This window comes from Bombina bombina, chromosome 5 (assembly GCF_027579735.1).
Source record: "Bombina bombina isolate aBomBom1 chromosome 5, aBomBom1.pri, whole genome shotgun sequence".
Taxonomy (NCBI): domain Eukaryota; kingdom Metazoa; phylum Chordata; class Amphibia; order Anura; family Bombinatoridae; genus Bombina; species Bombina bombina.
In genome coordinates this window covers 168,399,042-168,419,449 of record NC_069503.1, presented here as the reverse complement: position 1 = coordinate 168,419,449, position 20,408 = coordinate 168,399,042, and the positions used below count along the sequence as shown (strand labels likewise).

General features: G+C 41.9%; 1 protein-coding gene across 1 annotated transcript in view; it reads right to left on the bottom strand.

The window, feature by feature from the left end:
* The window catches only part of LOC128660134 (solute carrier family 22 member 13), a 93,052-nt gene that overhangs the window by 30,598 nt on the left and 42,046 nt on the right, over window positions 1-20,408 (bottom strand). Inside the window, exon 5 of the mRNA XM_053713781.1 lies at window positions 14,783-14,903. Coding sequence (XP_053569756.1) covers window positions 14,783-14,903 — 121 coding nt within the window. The remainder of the gene's footprint in view (window positions 1-14,782; window positions 14,904-20,408) is intronic.

Genomic DNA, 20,408 nt, shown 5'->3' with positions numbered 1-20,408 from the left:
TCTCTCCCTCTCTCTTTTGCTGTCTCTCTCCCCCTCTCTCTTTTGCAGTCTCTCTCCCCCCTCTCTCTTTTGCAGTCTCTCTCCCCCCTCTCTCTTTTGCAGTCTCTCTCCCCCCTCTCTCTTTTGCAGTCTCTCTCCCCCTCTCTCTTTTGCTGTCTCTCTCCCCCTCTCTTTTGCTGTCTCTTTCCCCTCTCTCTTTTGCTGTCTCTCTCCCCCCTCTCTCTTTTGCTGTCTCTCTCCCCCTCTCTCTTTTGCTGTCTCTCTCCCCCTCTATCTTTTGCTGTCTCTCTCGCCCTCTATCTTTTGCTGTCTCTCTCCCCCTCTATCTTTTGCTGTCTCTCTCCCCCTCTATCTTTTGCTGTCTCTCTCCCCCCTCTCTTTTGCTGTCTCTCTCCCCCTCTCTTTTGCTGTCTCTCTCCCCCCTCTCTCTTTTGCTGTCTCTCTCCCCCCTCTCTCTTTTGCTGTCTCTCTCCCCCTCTCTCTTTTGCTGTCTCTCTCCCCCCTCTCTCTTTTGCTGTCTCTCTCGCCCTCTATCTTTTGCTGTCTCTCTCCCCCTCTATCTTTTGCTGTCTCTCTCCCCCTCTATCTTTTGCTGTCTCTCTCCCCCTCTCTCTTTTGCTGTCTCTCTCCCCCCTCTCTCTTTTGCTGTCTCTCTCCCCCCTCTCTCTTTTGCTGTCTCTCTCCCCCTCTCTTTTGCTGTCTCTCTCCCCCTCTTTTTTGCGGTCTCTCTCCCCCTCTCTCTTTTGCTGTCTCTCTCCCCCATCTCTTTTGCTGTCTCTCTCCCCCTCTCTCTTTTGCTGTCTCTCTCTCCCTCTCTCTATCCCCCCTCTTCTGCTCTCTCTATTCACACTCTTCTGTTCTCTCTCCCCCCTCTCTTTTGAGCTCTCTCTCTCTCCCCTCCTCTCTATCTCTCTCCCCTCTCTATCTCTCTCCCCCTCTCTATCTCTCTGCCCCTCTCTATCTCTCTGCCCCTCTCTATCTCTCTGCCCCTCTCTATCTCTCTGCCCCTCGCTATCTCTCTGCCCCTCGCTATCTCTCTCCCCCTCGCTATCTCTCTCCCCCTCGCTATCTCTCTCCCCCCCCCCTCTCTCTCTCTCTCTCTCTCTCTCTCTCTCTCTCTCTCCCTATCTCTCTCCCTCTCTCTATCTCTCTCCCCCTCTCTATCTCTCTCCCCCTCTCTATCTCTCTCCCCCTCTCTATCTCTCTCCCCCTCTCTATCGCGCGGCCACGCACCCTTCACGGCAATTCACGCCCCCCTTCATGCCAGTCACACCCACTTCTGCCGCAGATCAGCTAGGGACTCAAAGGCCAGGTGTGTTTGTCCTCGTGCTGTCTCTACTGCGCATGACAGCTTCGGACAAACACACTTGGCCTTTTATTATATAGGATTATAAACTAAAACTGAGAGCTTCATAAAGAGGAAGGAACAGTGCAGTGTATTGGGCTGAACAGGGGAGTTACCAAGATATGTCTGAAGCTTTCACACAATTTTCATTAAATGCTGTAAGCATTTTACACAAGCTGGTTTCCCTGATTTATCTTGTCAGCTGTATATGCAGGTGAAACTCCGCAATATAATTATTTAATTGACATATAAACTAGAGGCAAAAGCAAGTTCAATTGTACTGAAAACATCAGTTAATTTGTATTTTCTGCAACCTAACGCCTAGATTTAGAGTTCTGCGTTAGCCGTCAAAACCAGCGTTAAGGGGTCCTAACGCTGCTTTTTACCGCCCGCTGGTATTTAGAGTCAGTCAGGAAAGGGTCTAACGCTCACTTTCCAGTCGCGACTTTTCCATACCGCAGATCCCCTTACGCCAATTGCGTATCCTATCTTTTCAATGGGATCTTCCTAACGCCGGTATTTAGAGTCTTGGCTGAAGTGAGCGTTAGAACTCTAACGACAAAACTCCAGCCGCAGAAAAAAGTCAGGAGTTAAGAGCTTTATGGGCTAACGCCGGTTTATAAAGCTCTTAACTACTGTGCTCTAAAGTACAATAACACCCATAAACTATCTATGTACCCCTAAACCGAGGCCCGCCCCACATCGCCGCCACTTTAATAATTTTTTAACCCCTAATCTGCCGACCGCACACCACCGCCACATACATTATCCCTATGTACCCCTAATCTGCTGCCCCTAACATCGCCGACACCTACATAATATTTATTAACCCCTAATCTGACCCCCCCAACGTCGCCGCTACCTTACCTACACTTATTAACCCCTTATCTGCCGACCGGACCTCGCCGCCACTCTAATAAATGTATTAACCCCTAAACCGCCTCACTCCCGCCTCGCAAACCCTATAATAAATAGTTTTAACCCCTAATCTGCCCTTCCTAACATCGCCGACACCTAACTTCAAGTATTAACCCCTAATCTGCCGACCGAACCTCGCTGCTACTCTAATAAGTGTATTAACCCCTAAAGCTAAGTCTAACCCTAACCCTATCACCCCCCCTAAGTTAAATATAATTTTAATCTAACGAAATAAATTATTTCTTATTAAATAAATTAATCCTATTTAAAGCTAAATACTTACCTGTAAAATAAACCCTAATATAGCTACAATATAACGAATAATTATATTGTAGCTATTTTAGGATTTATATTTATTTTACAGGCAACTTTGTATTTATTTTAACTAGGTACAATAGCTATTAAATAGTTATTAACTATTTAATAGCTACCTAGTTAAAATAATTACCAAATTACCTGTAAAATAAATCCAATTAAACACTACACTAGCAATAAATAAATTAAATAAATGAACTACAATTACCTACAATTAAATCAACTAAACTAAATTACAAAAAAAAAAAAAACACTAAATTACAAAAACAAAATTACAAAAATGTTAAACTAATTACACCTACTATAAGCCCCCTAAAAAAAATAACTAAGCCCCCCAAAATAAAAAAATGCCCTACCCTATTCTAAAATAAAAAGTTAACAGTTCTATTACCTTACCAGCCCTTAAAAGGGCCTTTTGCGTGGCATGCCCCAAAGAAATCAGCTCTTTTGCCTGAAAAAAAAACATACAATACCCCCCCAACATTACAACCCACCACCCACATACCCCTAATCTAACCCAAACCCCCCCTTAAAAAACCTAACACTAAGCACCTGAATATCTCCCTACCTTGTCTTCACCCAGCCGGGTATCACCGATCAGTCCAGAAGAGGGTCCGAAGTCTTCATCCAATCCGGCCAGAAGAGGTCCAGAAGAGGGTCCGAAGTCTTCATCCTATCCGGCCAGAAGAGGTCCTCCAGAGGGTCGGAAGTCTTCATCCAGGCGGCATCTTCTATCTTCTTCCATCCGGAGCGGAGCGAGTCCATCTTGAAGCAGCCAACGCGGAGCCATCCTTCCTCACCGATGGACTAACGACGAATGAAGGTTCCTTTAAATGACGTCATCCAAGATGGCGTCCCTCGAATTCCGATTGACTGATAGGATTCAGTAAGTTCAGCCCCTGTGTAGTTGTCACGATAATTTGTCTCCAAACTAAATAATCTTTGATCATTGGGCCCATTGAAAGTAATAAAGCTCTCTGAGAAACTGAAGCTGTCAGTTTTATTTTATTTTTATTTTTTTATTGAGGTTAAGTTTTGGCAAACAGATAATACATTACATCAGAACACAGTTACAATTAAAGAGTGTCAGATATTAAGTACAAAACAATAACATAACAGAGACATGCCAATTAACTTGTAAGCCCTCACATTAATTTGGAAGGCCACTCATGGACCTCATACCATCTAGGATAAATTACAGTATAAGAATAGAAGGCTATATAAAAAAGAGGTGACCACTCATGGATCTCATAACAGAATTTTTTTAATTTTTTTAATATTAAGGGTTGTAGATTATATGAGCTTAGGTAAAGACTGTGCTGGTTATAACTAAATTAAGATACAAAATAATTTGAGTATAAGGGGAGCTGCTCAAAAAAATAATCAGTAAGGCAAACTTGAATAAATAAAAGATTAGTCCTATAGGAGTATAGTGACTGAGACTTAGTGCATGTTGGGGTTCCTAAAGGGCTATCTAGCAGGGATGTCCACCATAAAAAGGTAATAATAGGAGCAGTTCCCTTAAAATAAATTGTGTCTAACTTCAGAACAGTTGATTTAAGAATATAAAACACTTCTGATCAACTTACTAGGTCTATATAGCTAGACAGAAAACTAGGTGGGGATCGTTGCACTATATATAGTTCATAATACCCTTTTCGGTCTATGTAAAAGGAGAGAGAAACATAAGCAAATATAGGCTGTTCCATGAGATACAGGTGCCCCGGTATAGTAAGCATAGTTGTTAGAACTATAGGAAAGTGAAGGGTCTCTACCTGGAATAATAAAAATAGGGGATATAGAGAGCTTCTAAGGTTTATACACCAAACATTCAAACCAGAATTAATTTGTGATACTAAGTAGTGAGTTGAGGTGATATTCATTTTAGCTTAGGTGTAAGTGAGACTTATGGGTGGAAACTAATAGTGACACAATACATAGCACTAGTACATAATATTATTCTAAATGAAAGTATGGGTAATAATATCGATTTTATGCCCCAGTATGCGTATGATTATATGGGTACAGTAGACCCTGTCATCTCAGCAACTGACAACAGAGCCACTACCTAATTTAATAGCTAAAAGGGACATCACATAAGATGTTGAGTGAGGAGCATCAAACAATATACATGATAAACGCTTATACCATAGGAGAACAAATATGTACAGATCTGTGTGATTAATACAACAAGGAGATCCCTTAGTTGTAACACAAACTGTAGACTGTATGGTTAGCTGGAATCACATAGCTAGTTAACAGAAAGAGCCATAAAGAGTACCTAAAGCTTTGTTACAGCTTATATCAAACCGTAAAATCCTATAAATGCTTAGAATAATGATGGGAGACTTAGATAATCAGAGGACAGCAGTTCTCCTAGTAGGACCTCATAGGTGCATTCACATAGTTGTTTAAGAATGGAGCAGAGTAAAGTACTATTGTTTTGTAGTCTATAGAAGCATATAAGTAACAGTGTGTACCCAGAAGACAGTTAATAAAACTATTAGGGCTCTTTATATGGGTTTAACTACATGCTTACATATGTTATTTACAAACCATGCTGCAAAACGCTCTAATCTTTGAATAGTGTCATGAGATGCAGGACACAGCATAGAAGGTACAACGCTATTTTATTGCAGAGCATAGAAGTATACAGCTTGTACAACACATCTAACTTAGTAACTGCGACATAGACTATAACGGCTATATGCCACGCCCCCATCTGGTGACGTCACACTCCCACTTTCATCACATCTTCCTCTTTTTCAAAGGACAAAGCATACAAATAACAAGGTATACAAGAAGCATTCAAAAATAGTTTTGTTTAGTGTACAACAAATAACTTATAAGAGAATATATATGAAGAACAAGAAATACAATCCTGACTTGGACATCGGGGTAGATTACCCTAGTCCACAGTGACCATGGGATTATTCTGCCTATTCTTCTGGTCACTGCTCTTACTACAGTGCTAATCCCTGTAGCGTGCTAGAAGTTTCACAACTCTTCCACTTTACGTCATTTTACATGAACTGTCCTCTGATACAGAAGAAGGTGATTGAGAGTCTGCTGGAAACAAAGAAGTATCCCCGCTGTGGTCTTGCTGAGGGGAAGTTACCCCTCTTAAAACAGGGGATCCCACCGGCTGAGGCTCTGAGGCATCCAGTCCCAAACTCAAACTCTCAGGTACTGGCTGAAGATGTCTTCTATTTCGACATGTGACTGCCCCTCCTTTCATTAAGGAGCAGACGTCTTCCATTTCTTCTCTTCATCCAACTTAACTCTGACATTTCGGTCCACATTCAGCTCCTGCAAGGGCCTCACAGAGCGTTTTCTGTCGTAGAAGAATCGGTAGCGCCTTTTTGCCTCTTCATCCCTCCTAAGGACCTCGTCCCGAGGAACAGAGCAGGCTGGCTGGAAAACACCCACAGAGGGTAGTGTAGTGTGGATCTGTCTTCCTAGCATCAACTGTGCTGGGCTAAAGCCTGTAAGCTTGGGAGTCACCCTATAGGCCAAGAGAGCAAGGTACGGTTCAGATTGCTTCAAAATTAACTTGGTTGTTTGAACTGCCCTTTCAGTCATTCCATTGGCCTGCGGGTAATGTGGACTTCACTTACAATGGACTAAATCATTTTCACTGCTGAAGGAACTGAACTCCATGGAAGCAAACTGCATTCCATTTTCACTCACTAAATCCACTGGTATGCCCCACTGGGAAAACAAGCTCTTGAGATGAGTGATAACGGTTTGACTGGTGATCTCATTCAAGGGTGCAATCTCCAAATACCTGGAATAGTAGTCAATCACGACTAGGTACTTCTTCCCATGCAGTTTGCGCAAATCTGCGGCTATCTTCTGCGACGGACCTGCAGGCAGCGGGGTAGAAATCAAGGGCTCCCTTCTCTGAGTAGGCCAGCGTTCCAGACAAAATTTGACACGTGGCTTGCAATGTCGGAACTGATCCTAGGCCACCGTAGCTGCCCTTTCTCTGCACGTTGTAGTGCCCAAGTGGCCATCATGAATCCTGCTTAACAGCTCCTGCCACATGCTAAAAGGAATGACAATGTGGTCTCGGAACAGCACCAAACCATCCAGCTCCGTGAGCTGCGAACGTTCTCACTGGCAAGAACTTAAAGACTGAATAAAAAAATGGAAATAAGGGAGTCATTTAACAATATTTTAAATCTGTGTAATAATATTAAACTAGAGGTGCAGACCCTATTAAATTATTGCAAACTATTATAAATAGGGAGAAAAATAAGGAGAAGTAGTCCTTATAAAAAGATAGGGAATTCAGCACTCTCATATACACATTTGAAGAAAGAGAGATATAAATATCACAATGTATCAACCTTAGTTTTTCGATAAATAGAGCTTAAGTGTGGTGCCAGGTGAAAACCCAGAATAAAGACTTGACAGCTAGCATGCTTGCAGGGCACTCATAATTTTATTATTTGTGCTGAATTCCCTATATTTTTATAAGGACTACTTCTCCTTATTTTTCTCCCTATTTATAATAGTTTGCAAGAACTTAAAGACATCCAGGCTGTCCAGCTCTCGGGCAAACCTTCTTTTATGTGGTTAATAACTTCTTGAAGATCTGCATCTAAACGTGTCTCCTTTCTTATTTGCTCTAGCTTTCCTGACAAAATGGATTTGGATGCCAGAACTGAATCCACATACACTTTCACATCTGATTTTGTTGAAGATACTTCAGCAGCAGCCAGCGGGAGCCTGGAAAGTATATCTGCCACTACCAGTTGTTTCCCTGACACATGCACTGCCTGAACGTTGAACCTGAGCAGCCTCATCAGAAGTCACTGGCATCTTAGGGGTGTCTTGTCAATATCATAGGAGTTGATTAGAGGGACTAGTGGTTTGTGGTCAGTTTCAAGACTAAATTTCTCTAAACCCCACTAGGTAATGCTGGAAGCACTCACAGGCCCAAACTGCAGCTAGGCACTCTCTCAATTTGGGCGTATTTAGATTCAGCAGCAGTCAATGTATGGGAACAGTAGGCGATGGTCTGCAGTTTGTTCTCATTCAGCTGCAGGGCGGCGGCCCCTAGCCCATAACTGCTTGCATCAGCACTAACCACAGTCTTTTTAGAAGGGTCGTAGACCCTTCCCTAAGTGTCATAATTTGCATAAATAAAAAGAGAGAAGCGCTCAGGATCAGACTGATATGCTTCAGGAAAGTTCTTCTCTGTGAAAGGCACATGTTGAGCAAAAAGTAAATTTATGCTTACCTGATAAATTAATTTCTTTTACACTATGACGAGTCCACGGATTTCATCCTTACTTGTGGGATATTAACCTCCTGCTAACAGGAAGTGGCAAAGAGCACCACAGCAAAGCTGTATATATAACCCCTCCCTTCCCCTCCACCCTCATTCATTCAGCCGAAGGTATAGGAAGAGAAAAGGAAAGGCTAAAAGGTGCAGAGGTGACTGAAGTTAACCAAAAATAAATAAACCTGTCTTAAAAAGAACAGGGTGGGCCGTGGACTCGTCATATCGTAAAAGAAATTAATTTATCAGGTAAGCATAAATGTACTTTTCTTTTACAAAGATATGACGAGTCCACGGATTTCATCTTTACTTGTGGGATACCAATACCAAAGCAAAGGGACACGGATGAAAGGGAGGGACAAGACAGGAACCTAAACAGAAGGCACCACTGCTTGAAGAACCTTTCTTCCAAAAATTGCCTCAGAAGAAGCAAAAGTATCAAATTTGTAAAATTTGGAAAAAGTATGAAGTGACGACCAAGTCGCAGAAGCATCGTTTTTAAAAGCCCATGTGGAAGCCACAGCCCTAGTAGAATGAGCCGTAATTCTTTCAGGAGGCTGCTGTCCAGCAGTCTCATATGCCAGGCAAATGATACTTCTCAGCAAAAAAGAAAGAGAGGTAGCCGTAGCTTTCTGACCCCTACACTTTCCAGAATAAACAATGAATAATGAAGATGATTGACGGAAATCCTTGGTTGCCTGTAAGCAAAACTTCAAGGCACGGACCACTTCCAGATTGTGTAACAGACGCTCCTTCTTGGAAGAAGGATTAGGACACAATGAAGGACCAACAATTTCTTGATTAATGTTCTTATTTGAAACAACCTTAGGAAGAAAACCAGGCTTGGTACGTAAAACCACCTTATCAGAATGAAATATAAGATAAGGCGAATCACATTGAAGAGCTGAAAGCTCAGAAACTCTTCGAGCAGAAGAGATAGCAACTAAAAACAGAACTAAATTCAAACTCCAGGGAGGAGTAATAGGTCTAAATACAGGCTTAATTCTAAAGCCTGACAAAAAGACTTAACATCCAGCACATCTTTCTCCAATCCTTCTTGAAGAAAAGACAGAAGCCTAGGAATCTTAGTTTTACTCCATGAGTAACCCTTGGATTCACACCAATAAAGATATTTACGCCATATCTAATGATAGATTTTTCTAGTGACAGGCTTTCGAGCCTGTATCAAAGTATCGATAAAATCAAGCGTTCAATCTCCACGCAGTCAGCTGCAGATAAATTAGATTTGGATGTTGAAAAGGTCCTTGAATGAGAAGGTCCTGTCTCAAAGGAAGTTTCCACGGTGGCAGAGAGGACATGTCCACTAGATCCGCATACCAAGTCCTGCGTGACCACGCAGGCGCTATAAGGATTATTGAAGCTCTCTCCTGTTTGATTCGAGCAATCACGCGTGGAAGGAGAGGAAATGGTGGAAACACATAAGCCAGGCTGAACTTCCAAGGCACTGCCAGGGCATCTATCAGTTCGGCCTGTGGATCCCTTGACCTGGATCCGTATCTCTGGAGCTTGGCATGCTGTTGAGACGCCATTAGATCCAATTCTGGTCTGCCCCATCTGAGAATAAGTGAGGCAAAAACTTCCGGATGGAGTTCCCACTCCCCCGGATGAAAAGTCTGACGACTTAGAAAATCCGCTTCCCAATTTTCTACTCCTGGGATGTAGATTGCCGACAAATAAGAGTGGGTCTCTGCCCATCGTATTATCTTGGATACTTCTATCATCGCTAAGGAACTCTTTGTTCCCCCTGATGATTGATATATGCCACAGTCGTTATGTTGTCCGACTGGAACCTGATGAATTTTGCCGAAGTCAACTGAGGCCACGCCAGAAGCGCATTGAATATTGCTCTCAATTCCAGAATATTGATTGGAAGTAGAGACTCCACCTGAGTCCAAACACCCTGAGCCTTCATGGAGTTCCAGACTGCACCCCAGCCCAGAAGGCTGGCATCCGTTGTCACTATCACCCACGAGGGTCTGCGGAAACAAGTCCCCTGTGACAGATGATCCAGCGACACCCACCAAAGAAGAGAGTCTCTGGTTACTCTATACAGATTTATCTGAGGAGATAAATTCGCATAATCCCCATTCCACTGTCCGAGCATGCACAGCTGCAGTGTTCTGAGATTAAAGCGGGCAAACAGAATTATATCCATTGCCGCTACCATTAATCCAATGACTTCCATGCACTGAGCCACTGATGGCCGATGAATGGACTGAAGTGCTTGGCAAGTATTCAGAATCTTTGTTTTTCTGACCTCTGTCAGAAAAATGTTCATGTCTACCGAGTCTATAAGAGTCCCCAGAAATGAAACCCTTGTCTGTGGAACTAATGAACTCTTTTCTATGTTCACTTTCCAACCGTGAGATCTTAGGAAAGACAATACTATGTCCGTGTGAGATTTTGTCAATTGATAATTCAACGCCTGAATCAGAATGTCATCCAGATAAGGTGCTACTGCTATACCCCGCGGTCTGAGAACCGCTAAAATAGACCCTAGAACTTTTGTGAAAATTCTGGGTGCCGTGGCAAAACCGAAAGGAAGAGCCACGAACTGATAGTGTTTGTCCAGGAAGGCAAACCTTAGGAACTGATGATGATCCTTGTGAATAGGGATATGAAGGTATGCATCCTTCAAATCCACGGTAGTCATATATTGACCCTCCTGAATCATTGGTAAGATTGTTCGTATAGTCTCCATTTTGAACGATGGGACTCTGAGAAATTTGTTTAGACACTTGAGATCTAAAATGGGTCTGAAAGTTCCTTCTTTTTTGGGAACTACAAAAAGATTTGAGTAAAACCCCTGTCCCTTTTTCCGTTTTCGAACGTGACAAATTATTCCCACGGTATAGATGTCTTTTACGCAGAGTAAGAATGCCTCTCTCTTTATCTGAAATCTCCCCCTTGGGAGAAAATCCTTGAATTCTAGTTGATACCCATGGGTCACTATTTCTAGTTCCCAGGAGTCCTGAACATCTCTTGCCCAAGCCTGAGCAAAGAGAGAAAGTTTGCCCCCTACCAGATCCGGTCCCGGATCGAGGGCCACCCCTTCATGCTGTCTTGGAAGCAGCAGCGGGCTTCTTGAATTGTTTACCCTATTCCAAGTCTGGTTGGGTCTCCAGACTGACTTAGATTGAGCAAAATTCCCTTCCTGATTTGTGGAGGAAGAAGAAGCTGAGGGTCCTCCTTTATAGTTTTGAAAGGAACGAAAATTATTCTGTTTACCCCTCATTTTAACAGACTTATCCTGAGGTAGGGTATGACCTTACTAACACCTCACTTCACCTCTTCCTAGTATAACACAGGCAAAGAGAATGACTGAGGGTGGAGGGAAGGAGAGGGGCTATATATACAGCTCTGCTGTGGTGCTCTTTGCCACTTCCTGTTAGCAGGAGGTTAATATCCCACAAGTAAGGATGAAATCCGTGGACTACTACTTCGCCCGGCTTGGATGAAGACTTCTCCCGGTTTCGTTGAGGACTTCGGCCCAGTTGGATGAAGATTTATCTTTGTAAAAGAAAAGAGGCTGCTTCTTGGGTGGCTTCTGTCTTTTTATTTATGCAAATTATGACACTTAGGGAAGTCTCCCTAAGTGTGATGCAGGAATCCAGACGGGCTCAGTGTGCCTAGAGGGATATGGCTGCACCTCACTGACAAGGCAAACAATAGGCCGAAACGTACGTCTGGGGTTTTGCTGTTTCTATCGTTCAGAGAGGGATTGCCTGGTATCACGGGGCTGGACTGTACTGTGAAGTCAGGATCAGACTGATATGCTTCAGGAAAGTTCTTCTATGTTCCTCCAAAATTGAGATCAGCTCAGCAATACAGATCTGTACATTCTCCATTGCTTAGTTAGTATTGAAGTAGTAGTGTCAAAAGTCCTCAGTGTCTGTGCACTGTATACCCAGCTTACAGGATGGAGACCGGGGGTAATGGGGGTGTTGAAAGCCTCTCACTAAGGAGGCTGCCTAAGGCCTCAACGCTCTGGATCGGTTGTCAAAGATGGTATTCCAAATAATGTAGTATCTATTGAAACAGCTTAAATTGCTATCGGGTTGAAGTAGCTAGATGGTCTTCTTAAACACGGATAATAGACAGATTATCTGTGATCCACACAGAGCAACCAATTTTATGACCATTCAAGGTGCAGCACAGAGACACGCCCACCCATCAGTTTTATTTTAATTAGAAGAAATACAAAGTGCAATGTACGTTTTAAAAGATACACATAAAAATACAAAGGAGAGAGAGAGAAGAGAAACCTACCTGGTATCCTGTGACAGCCTCACCAACAGTACCAGCTGGGTATCCTGTGCCTGCTGAGTCTCCTATGCTTGCTGTACCAGAAGGGGCTCACCTGTATCCTGCTATATTCGCTGCACCTACCTGGAACCCCATGGCAGCCTCACCAACTGTACCCGCTGGGTATCCTGTGCCTGCTGCGTCTCCTGTGCTTACGGTACCATCATCCTTGTCTGTACCTTGTTCCTAATTCTGTACCCCAGTACATTTCACAATTAACATGATTTTTCAACTTATCACTCTGAATTGTGTGATTCTGCAAAGGTGTGCAAGTATATTCTGCCACTGAGCTCCAACTTATAATAAATGTTGCATAACATCCTTACATAACGACGAGCATACCATGGAGTTTGCAGCGGTACTAAAAATACTAAGCGTTCTTACAGAACAGGTGACTCATCTATTCCCACTTGTGCATGATCTGCAGCGGAAAAATGCTAAATTTAAAAAGGAATGACACTGTCTGGGAAGCTGTATATCCGGAACCCGCTGTTGCCTTACCTGGCAAGTTCTCTGGTCTCAGATTTACATTCCGCACCTTTATCTCTGACTGTTAACTACTGTTTGTTCTAAAGTCTTGCACCTATACCACGGACTTTGTGAAAGTGAGAACTGTCATTTCTCTGTTATCTGATCAACCAAAGACCTGGGCTCACCAATTGCTGTATACTAACAACCCTACACCAAAGCCATGGAGTCTATGTACAATGACCTGTTCCACTTCTCTGCAGCCCAGTCTTCTCTCGATTCCGTTAAACAGGGATGCTGCCCAGTTGAGCATTACATCACAGAGTTCCGGGGATTATCCTCTGACACCAAACTCAGTGAAGCTGCCCTTGTAGACCAATTTCATACTGGCTTATCCAAAGTCCTGGTGGGAATTACAACATCTCTGGAAGACCTAATGCTAATAGCGACTCAATTGCATTTTTGTTTCAGAGAGAGAGAAGGCAAGAACAAACTATTACTGATGAACCGTTTGTCCTACGTTCTAAACCTGTTGGCAAGACATATACCCTAACCCGTACAACAGACATAGATGAACCTGTGCAGATTGGGGCACTGTCTGTCATGCTTTCTGAGGAAGAGAACAATAGTAGTAGAACACAAGGCCTGTGCTTTTAGTGTGGTCAGGGAGGTCACTATCTCCATGCACTGTCCTATATGTCCTCCTCGCCCTAATGCCAGATTTGTTGGGACTGCGCGTCACCATTCAAGTAGTCCCGCCTATCAACTTACCCAAAGTCTACTGTGGTTGCACTGGCTTTTTGTATCCTGCTTCACAAACAAGACCGCAAATGGAATCTAAAGTCCCCGTTCCTATACTGCCTACTCCTAAACCAGCTACAGAGACTGCCATCGACAGGTCCCCTCCTTCTGACCCAGAAATAACTTCTTTGCTATTCGATAATGACACTCCGCGTGATGACTACTCAAAGCCAGACACTGCTTCCTTCTAAAACTCCATCTCTTTGTGACTGGAGGTAACTCCTTGTGGGAGGGGGGGGGGCAGACAGCCAGATGTTGCCACCCCTTTAAGAGACCTGGTTAGCCTTTCACCTTCCCAGTCAGGTTCTCTATGCTGCACTCAATACCTGTCCTGTTCTGCTATTGCCTGTTTTCCTGTATAGCTGCGCTCTGCTTCCCATCTGCAGCCTGCAGCAATCATGTCAAACCTGCTACCAATTAGCAGGCTTTATAAGCCATCTTTTGCCTGAACTCAGTCTCTGGTTGTGTGTTTTTCCTGCTGGATGTGTTGTGGAAATGACATTACTACCTATATGGTTTCCCTCCCTTGTTACACCGTTTATGCATCCGCCTGATATCATGTGACAGCCTCGCCAACAGTAACCACTGGGTATATTGTACCTGCTGAGTCATCTATTCTTGCTGTACCAGTAGCAGCTCAGCTGTATCCTGCTGTATTCGCAGCACCTACCTTGTACCCTGTGGCAGCCTCACCAACTGTACCCGCTGGGTATCTTGTGCCTGCTGCATCCCCTGTGCTTATGGTATTATTATGTTTGTCTATACCTCGTTCCTGATTGTGTACCCCAGTGCAACTTCCACAATTAAAGTGATTTTCCAACAAATCACTCTGAGTTGTGTGATTCTGCAAAGGTGTGCAAGTATCTTCTGCCACTGAACTCCAACTTATAATAAACACTGTATACCATTCTGTATACCATCCTTACACTGTTAATCAGCCAGTGCACAGCAAAGCGTGGCAATAAGTTTAGTCCCCAGTTGCCGCGGCCCAACCATGACTTTCCCTATGCCCCAGCAGGCTAGTTTGGCCCTGATGAGGTTTAACAGGTTAAGAGACTAATATGAATAGAAGTGAGCTTGTGGTCTACAGAGCATGCATGCCAAAAGCACAAGAGAATTAAAATGTTCCTGTGCAAAGTAAAACCTTTTTACATTTAAGGTGAATCTATCAGCACATGCATGATAATGTACAGTTGAGTTCCAGGCTTCTATTGCTCATAGGTTGACAGGGAGAAGAACAAATAAAAAAGCTCTGTAATACATTTTGAAACATTCTATTTTAGATAAAACAGTGAGAGCAGCGAGTTCCATCCTATTACCTGTGAAATTAGTTCCTCATTAAATGTTGTTTTGTTGATACGGGCCGCTCTTTGGAGGAGTATTTTAGCCTTTTCTGTTTTGCCTTTAGTTAAAAGCCACCTGGGCGACTCAGGAAGTACCCTACAATAAAAAAGAAAGAATTTCACATTAAAGAAAAAACTGTGAAGTGGCTAATATTCTTAAATAAACTACTGTATATGTCTCATCAGTTAATGAACACAGGAAACTTTCATAAATCTTTTTCTATGTATCTCATGTACATTTTAGATATTGCTTATTGTATTTCACATAGCGATTTACAAGTCAGACTGGCTATTTGTATTTAACGGACATTCTAATGCAAACATTCCATGCTCTAATTTGTTAGTGCAAATCACTTGTCCTAGATAGTAATGGATTCAATTAAAACCAGAGTTCAATCATTTTAGCATGTTTTTGGCCTCTGATAAGCACTTTTCCAATTCAGGGCAAATGTAGTCATTTTCCATTGGTTTTTGGCCTACATTTAGTCACCAATCAGCAAGCACTACCCAGGTCCTAAGTCAAAAAACATAATTTATGTAAGAACTTACCTGATAAATTCATTTCTTTCATATTGGCAAGAGTCCATGAGCTAGTGACGTATGGGATATTCATTCCTACCAGGAGGGGCAAAGTTTCCCAAACCTCAAAATGCCTATAAATATACCCCCCACCACACCCACAATTCAGTTTAACGAATAGCCAAGAAGTGGGGTGATAAGAAAGGAGCGAAAGCATCAACAAGGAATTGGAATAATTGTGCTTTATACAAAAAAAATCATAACCACCATAAAAAGGGTGGGCCTCATGGACTCTTGTCAATATGAAAGAAATGAATTTATCAGGTAAGTTCTTACATAAATTATATTTTCTTTCATATAATTGGCAAGAGTCCATGAGCTAGTGACGTATGGGATAGCAAATACCCAAGATGTGGAACTCCACGCAAGAGTCACTAGAGAGGGAAGGATAAAAAATAAAGACAGCCAATTCCGCTGAAAAAATAATCCACAACCCAAATCAAAAAGTTTTATTCTTATAATGAAAAAAACTGAAATTATAAGCAGAAGAATCAAACTGAAACAGCTGCCTGAAGAACTTTTCTACCAAAAACTTCTTCTGAAGAAGAGAAAACATCAAAATGGTAGAATTTAGTAAAAGTATGCAAAGAAGACCAAGTTGCTGCTTTGAAAATCTGATCAACAGAAGCTTCATTCTTAAAAGCCCAGGAAGTAGAAACTGACCTAGTAGAATGAGCCGTAATCCTCTGAGGCGAGGATTTACCCGACTCCACAATAGCATGATAAATCAAAAGTTTTAACCAAGAAGCCAAAGAAGATCTTTCCAAAGAACAATTTCTCTACTAATGTTGTTGGAATTCACAACCTTAGGTAAAAATTTAAATGAAGTCCGCAAAACCGCCTTATCCTGATGAAAAATCAGAATAGGAGATTCACAAGAAAGAGCAGATAATTCAGAAACTCTTCTAGCAGAAGAGATAGCTAAAAGAAACAATACTTTCCAAGAAAGTAACTTAATATCCAGAGAATGCATAGGTTCAAACGGAGGAGCCTGTAAAGCTCTCAAAACCAAATTAAGACTCCAAGGAGGAGAGATTGACTTAATGACAGGCTTGATACGAACCAAAGCCTGTACAAAACAACGAATGTCAGGAAGATTAGCATTTTTTCTGTGAAACAGAACAGAAAGAGCAGAGATTTGTCCTTTCAAGGAACTTGCGGACAAACCCTTATCCAAACCATCCTGAAGAAACTGTAAAATTCTAGGAATTCTAAAAGAATGCAAAGAGAACTTATGAGAGGAACACCATGAAATGTAAGTATTCCAAACTCGGTAATAAATCTTTCTAGACACAGATCTACGAGCCTGCAACATAGTATTGATCACTGAGTCAGAGAAACCTCTATGACTAAGCACTAAGCGTTCAATCTCTATACCTTCAAATTTAATGATTTGAGATCCTGATGGAAAAACAGACCTTGAGATAGAAGGTCTGACCTTAACGGAAGTGGCCAAGGTTGGCAACTGGACATCCGAACAAGATCCGCATACCAAAACCTGTATGGCCATGCTGGAGCCACCAGCAGAACAAACGAACGTTCCATTATGATTTTGGAAATCACTCTTGGAAGAAGAACTAGAGGCAGAAAGATATAAGCAGGTTGATAATTCCAAGGAAGTGACAACGCATCCACTGCTTCCGCCTGAGGATCCCTGGATCTGGACAGATACCTGGGAAGTTTCCTGTTTAGATGAGAAGCCATCAGATCTATTTCTGGAAGCGCCCATATCTGAACAATCTGAAGAAACACCTCTGGGTGAAAAGACCATTCTCCCGGATGTAAAGTCTGGCGACTGAGATAATCCGCTTCCCAATGTCTATACCTGGGATATGAACCACAGAGATTAGACAGGAGCTGGATTCCACCCATGCAAGTATCCGAGATACTTCTTTCATAGCCTGAGGACTGTGAGTCCCACCTTGATGATTGACATACGCCACGGTTGTGACATTGTCTGTCTGAAAACAAATAAACTATTCTCTCTTCAGAAGAGGCCAGAACTGAAGAGCTCTGAAAATCACACGGAGTTCCAAAATATTGATTGGTAATCTCGCCTCTTGAGATTTCCAAACCCCCTGCACTGTCAGAGATCCCCAGACAGCTCCCCAACCTGAAAGACTTGCATCTGTTGAAATCACCGTCCAGGTTGGACGAACAAAAGCGGCCCCTTGAACTAAACGGTGGTAATTTAACCACCAAGTCAGAGATAGTCGAGTATTGGGATTTAAGGATATCAATTGTGATATCTTTGTATAATCCCTGCACCAAAGGTTCAGCATACAAAGCTGAAGAGGTCTCATGTGAAAACAAGCAAAGGGGATCGCGTCCGATGCTGCAGTCATGAGACCTAAAACTTCCATGCACATAGCTACTGAAGGGAATGACCGAGACTGAAGGTTCCGACAAGCTGAAACCAATTTTAGACGTCTTTTGTCTGTTAGAGACAAAGTCATGGATACTGAATCTATTTGGAATCCCAAAAAGGTTACCCTTGTCTGAGGAATCAAGGAACTTTTTGGTAAATTGATCCTCCAACCATGTTTTTGAAGAAACAACACGAGTTGATTCATGTGAGATTATGCAGAATGTAAAGACTGAGCAAGTACCAAGATATTGTCCAAATAAGGAATACCCCGCTCTCTGATTACAGAGAGAAGGGCACCGAGAACCTTTGAGAAGATCCTTGGAGCTGTTGCTAGGCCAAAAGGAAGAGCAACACACTGGTAATGCTTGTCTAGAAAAGAGAATCTCAGGAACTGATAGTGATCTGGATGAATTGGAATATGAAGATATGCATCCTGTAAGTCTATTGTGGACATATAATGCCCTTGCTGAACAAAAGGCAAAATAGTCCTTATAGTCACCATTTTGAATGTTGGTATCCTTACATAACGATCCAAAATTTTTAGATCCAGAACTGGTCTGAAAGAATTCTCTTTCTTTGGTACAATGAACAGATTTGAATAAAACCCCAGACCCCGTTCCAGATATGGAACTGGCACAATTACCCCAGATGACTCCAGGTCTGAAACACATTTCAAAAAAGCCTGAGCCTTTACTGGGTTTATTGGAATGGGTGAGAGAAAGAACCTTCTCACAGGCGGTCTTACCTTGAAACCTATTCTGTACCCTTGAGAAACAATGTTCTGAATCCAATGATTTTGAATTGAACTGATCCAAACATCTTTGAAAAATCGTAATCTGCCCCCTACCAGCTGTGCTGGAATGAGGGCCGCACCTTCATGCGGACTTTGGGGCTGGTTTTGATTTTCTAAAAGGCTTGGATTTATTCCAGACTGGAGAAGGCTTCCAAACAGAAACCGTTCAGGGTCAGGCTTCTGTTCCTTATTCTGACAAAAGGAACGAAAACGGTTAGCAGCCCTAAATTTACCCTTAGATTTTTTATCCTGAGGAAAAAAAGCTCCCTTCCCCCCAGTGACAGTTGAAATAATAGAATCCAACTGAGAACCAAATAATTTATTACCTTGGAAAGAAAGAGATAGCAATGTTGACTTAGAAGTCATATCAGCATTCCAAGATTTAAGCCATAAAGCTCTTCTAGCTAAAATAGCTAAAGACATATACCTGACATCAATTCTAATGACATCAAAAATGGCATCACAAATGAAATTATTAGCATGTTGAAGAAGCTTAACAATGCTATACATATTATGATCTGGTACTTGTTGCGCTAAAGCCTCCAACCAAAAAGTTGAAGCTGCAGCAACATCAGCCAAAGAAATAGCAGGCCTAAAAGGATTACCTGAACATAAATAAGCCTTCCTTAGAAAAGATTCAAGCTTCCTATTTAAAGGATCTTTAAAAGAAGTACTATCTGCCATAGGAATAGTAGTACATTTAGCAAGAGTAGAGATAGCCCCATCAACTTTGGGGATTTTTTCCCAAAACTCCCATCTATCAGCCGGCAAAGGGTACAGTCTCTTAAACCTTAAAGAAGGAGTAAATGAAGTACCCAAACTATTCCATTCCGTAGAAATTACATCAGAAATAGCATCAGGAACTGGAAAAACCTCTGGAATAACTACATGAGGTTTAAAAACCGAATTTAAACGTTTACTGGTTTTAATATCAAGAGGACTAGACTCCTCCATATCTAATGCAATCAACACCTCTTTTAGTAAAGAACGAATAAACTCCATCTTAAATAAATATGAAGATTTGTCAGTGTCAATATCTGAGGCAGAATCTTCTGAACCAGATAGATCCTCATCAGAGATAGATAAATCAGAATGTTGTCGGTTATTTAAAAATTCATCTGTTTTATGAGAAGTTTTAAAAGACCTTTTACGTTTATTAGAAGGTGGTATAACAGACAGAGCCTTCTGAATAGAATTAGAAAAAAATTCTCTTACATTAACAGGAATATCTTGAACATTAGATGTTGAAGGAACAACAACAGGTAATGGACTACTACTAATGGAAATATTATCAGCTTTTGAAAGTTTATCATGACAACTAACACAAACTACAGCCGGAGGAACAGTTACCACAAGTTTACAACAAATGCACTTAGCTTTGGTAGAACCAACATCAGGCAGCAGCTTTCCAGAAGTAGATTCTGATACAGGGTCAGATTGCGACATCTTGCAATATGTAATAGAAAAAACAACATATAAAGCAAAATTATCAAATTCCTTAAATGACAGTTTCAGGAATGGGAAAAAATGCAAACAGAACAAGCCTTAAATAATGTCAAAAAAACTGGCGCCAAGTATGACGCCCACAATTTACAAATTTTTTGCCGCCAAAAACGTCTGCAACAAACATGAGCGTCATAGATGACGCAACTACGTGAAAACTCTCGGTGTCAACTACGACGCCAGAAATGACGTCATAAACGTCAACAAACGTAATTTTCGCGCCAAAAAAGTCTCGCACCAAAAATTACGCAATATATTCTAGCATTTTTTGCACCCGCGAGCCTAACAGCCCACAATTTAGAAAGAAAAGTCAATTTGAAAAATTTTCAGGTAAGAAAAAAATATATTCATATTCATTT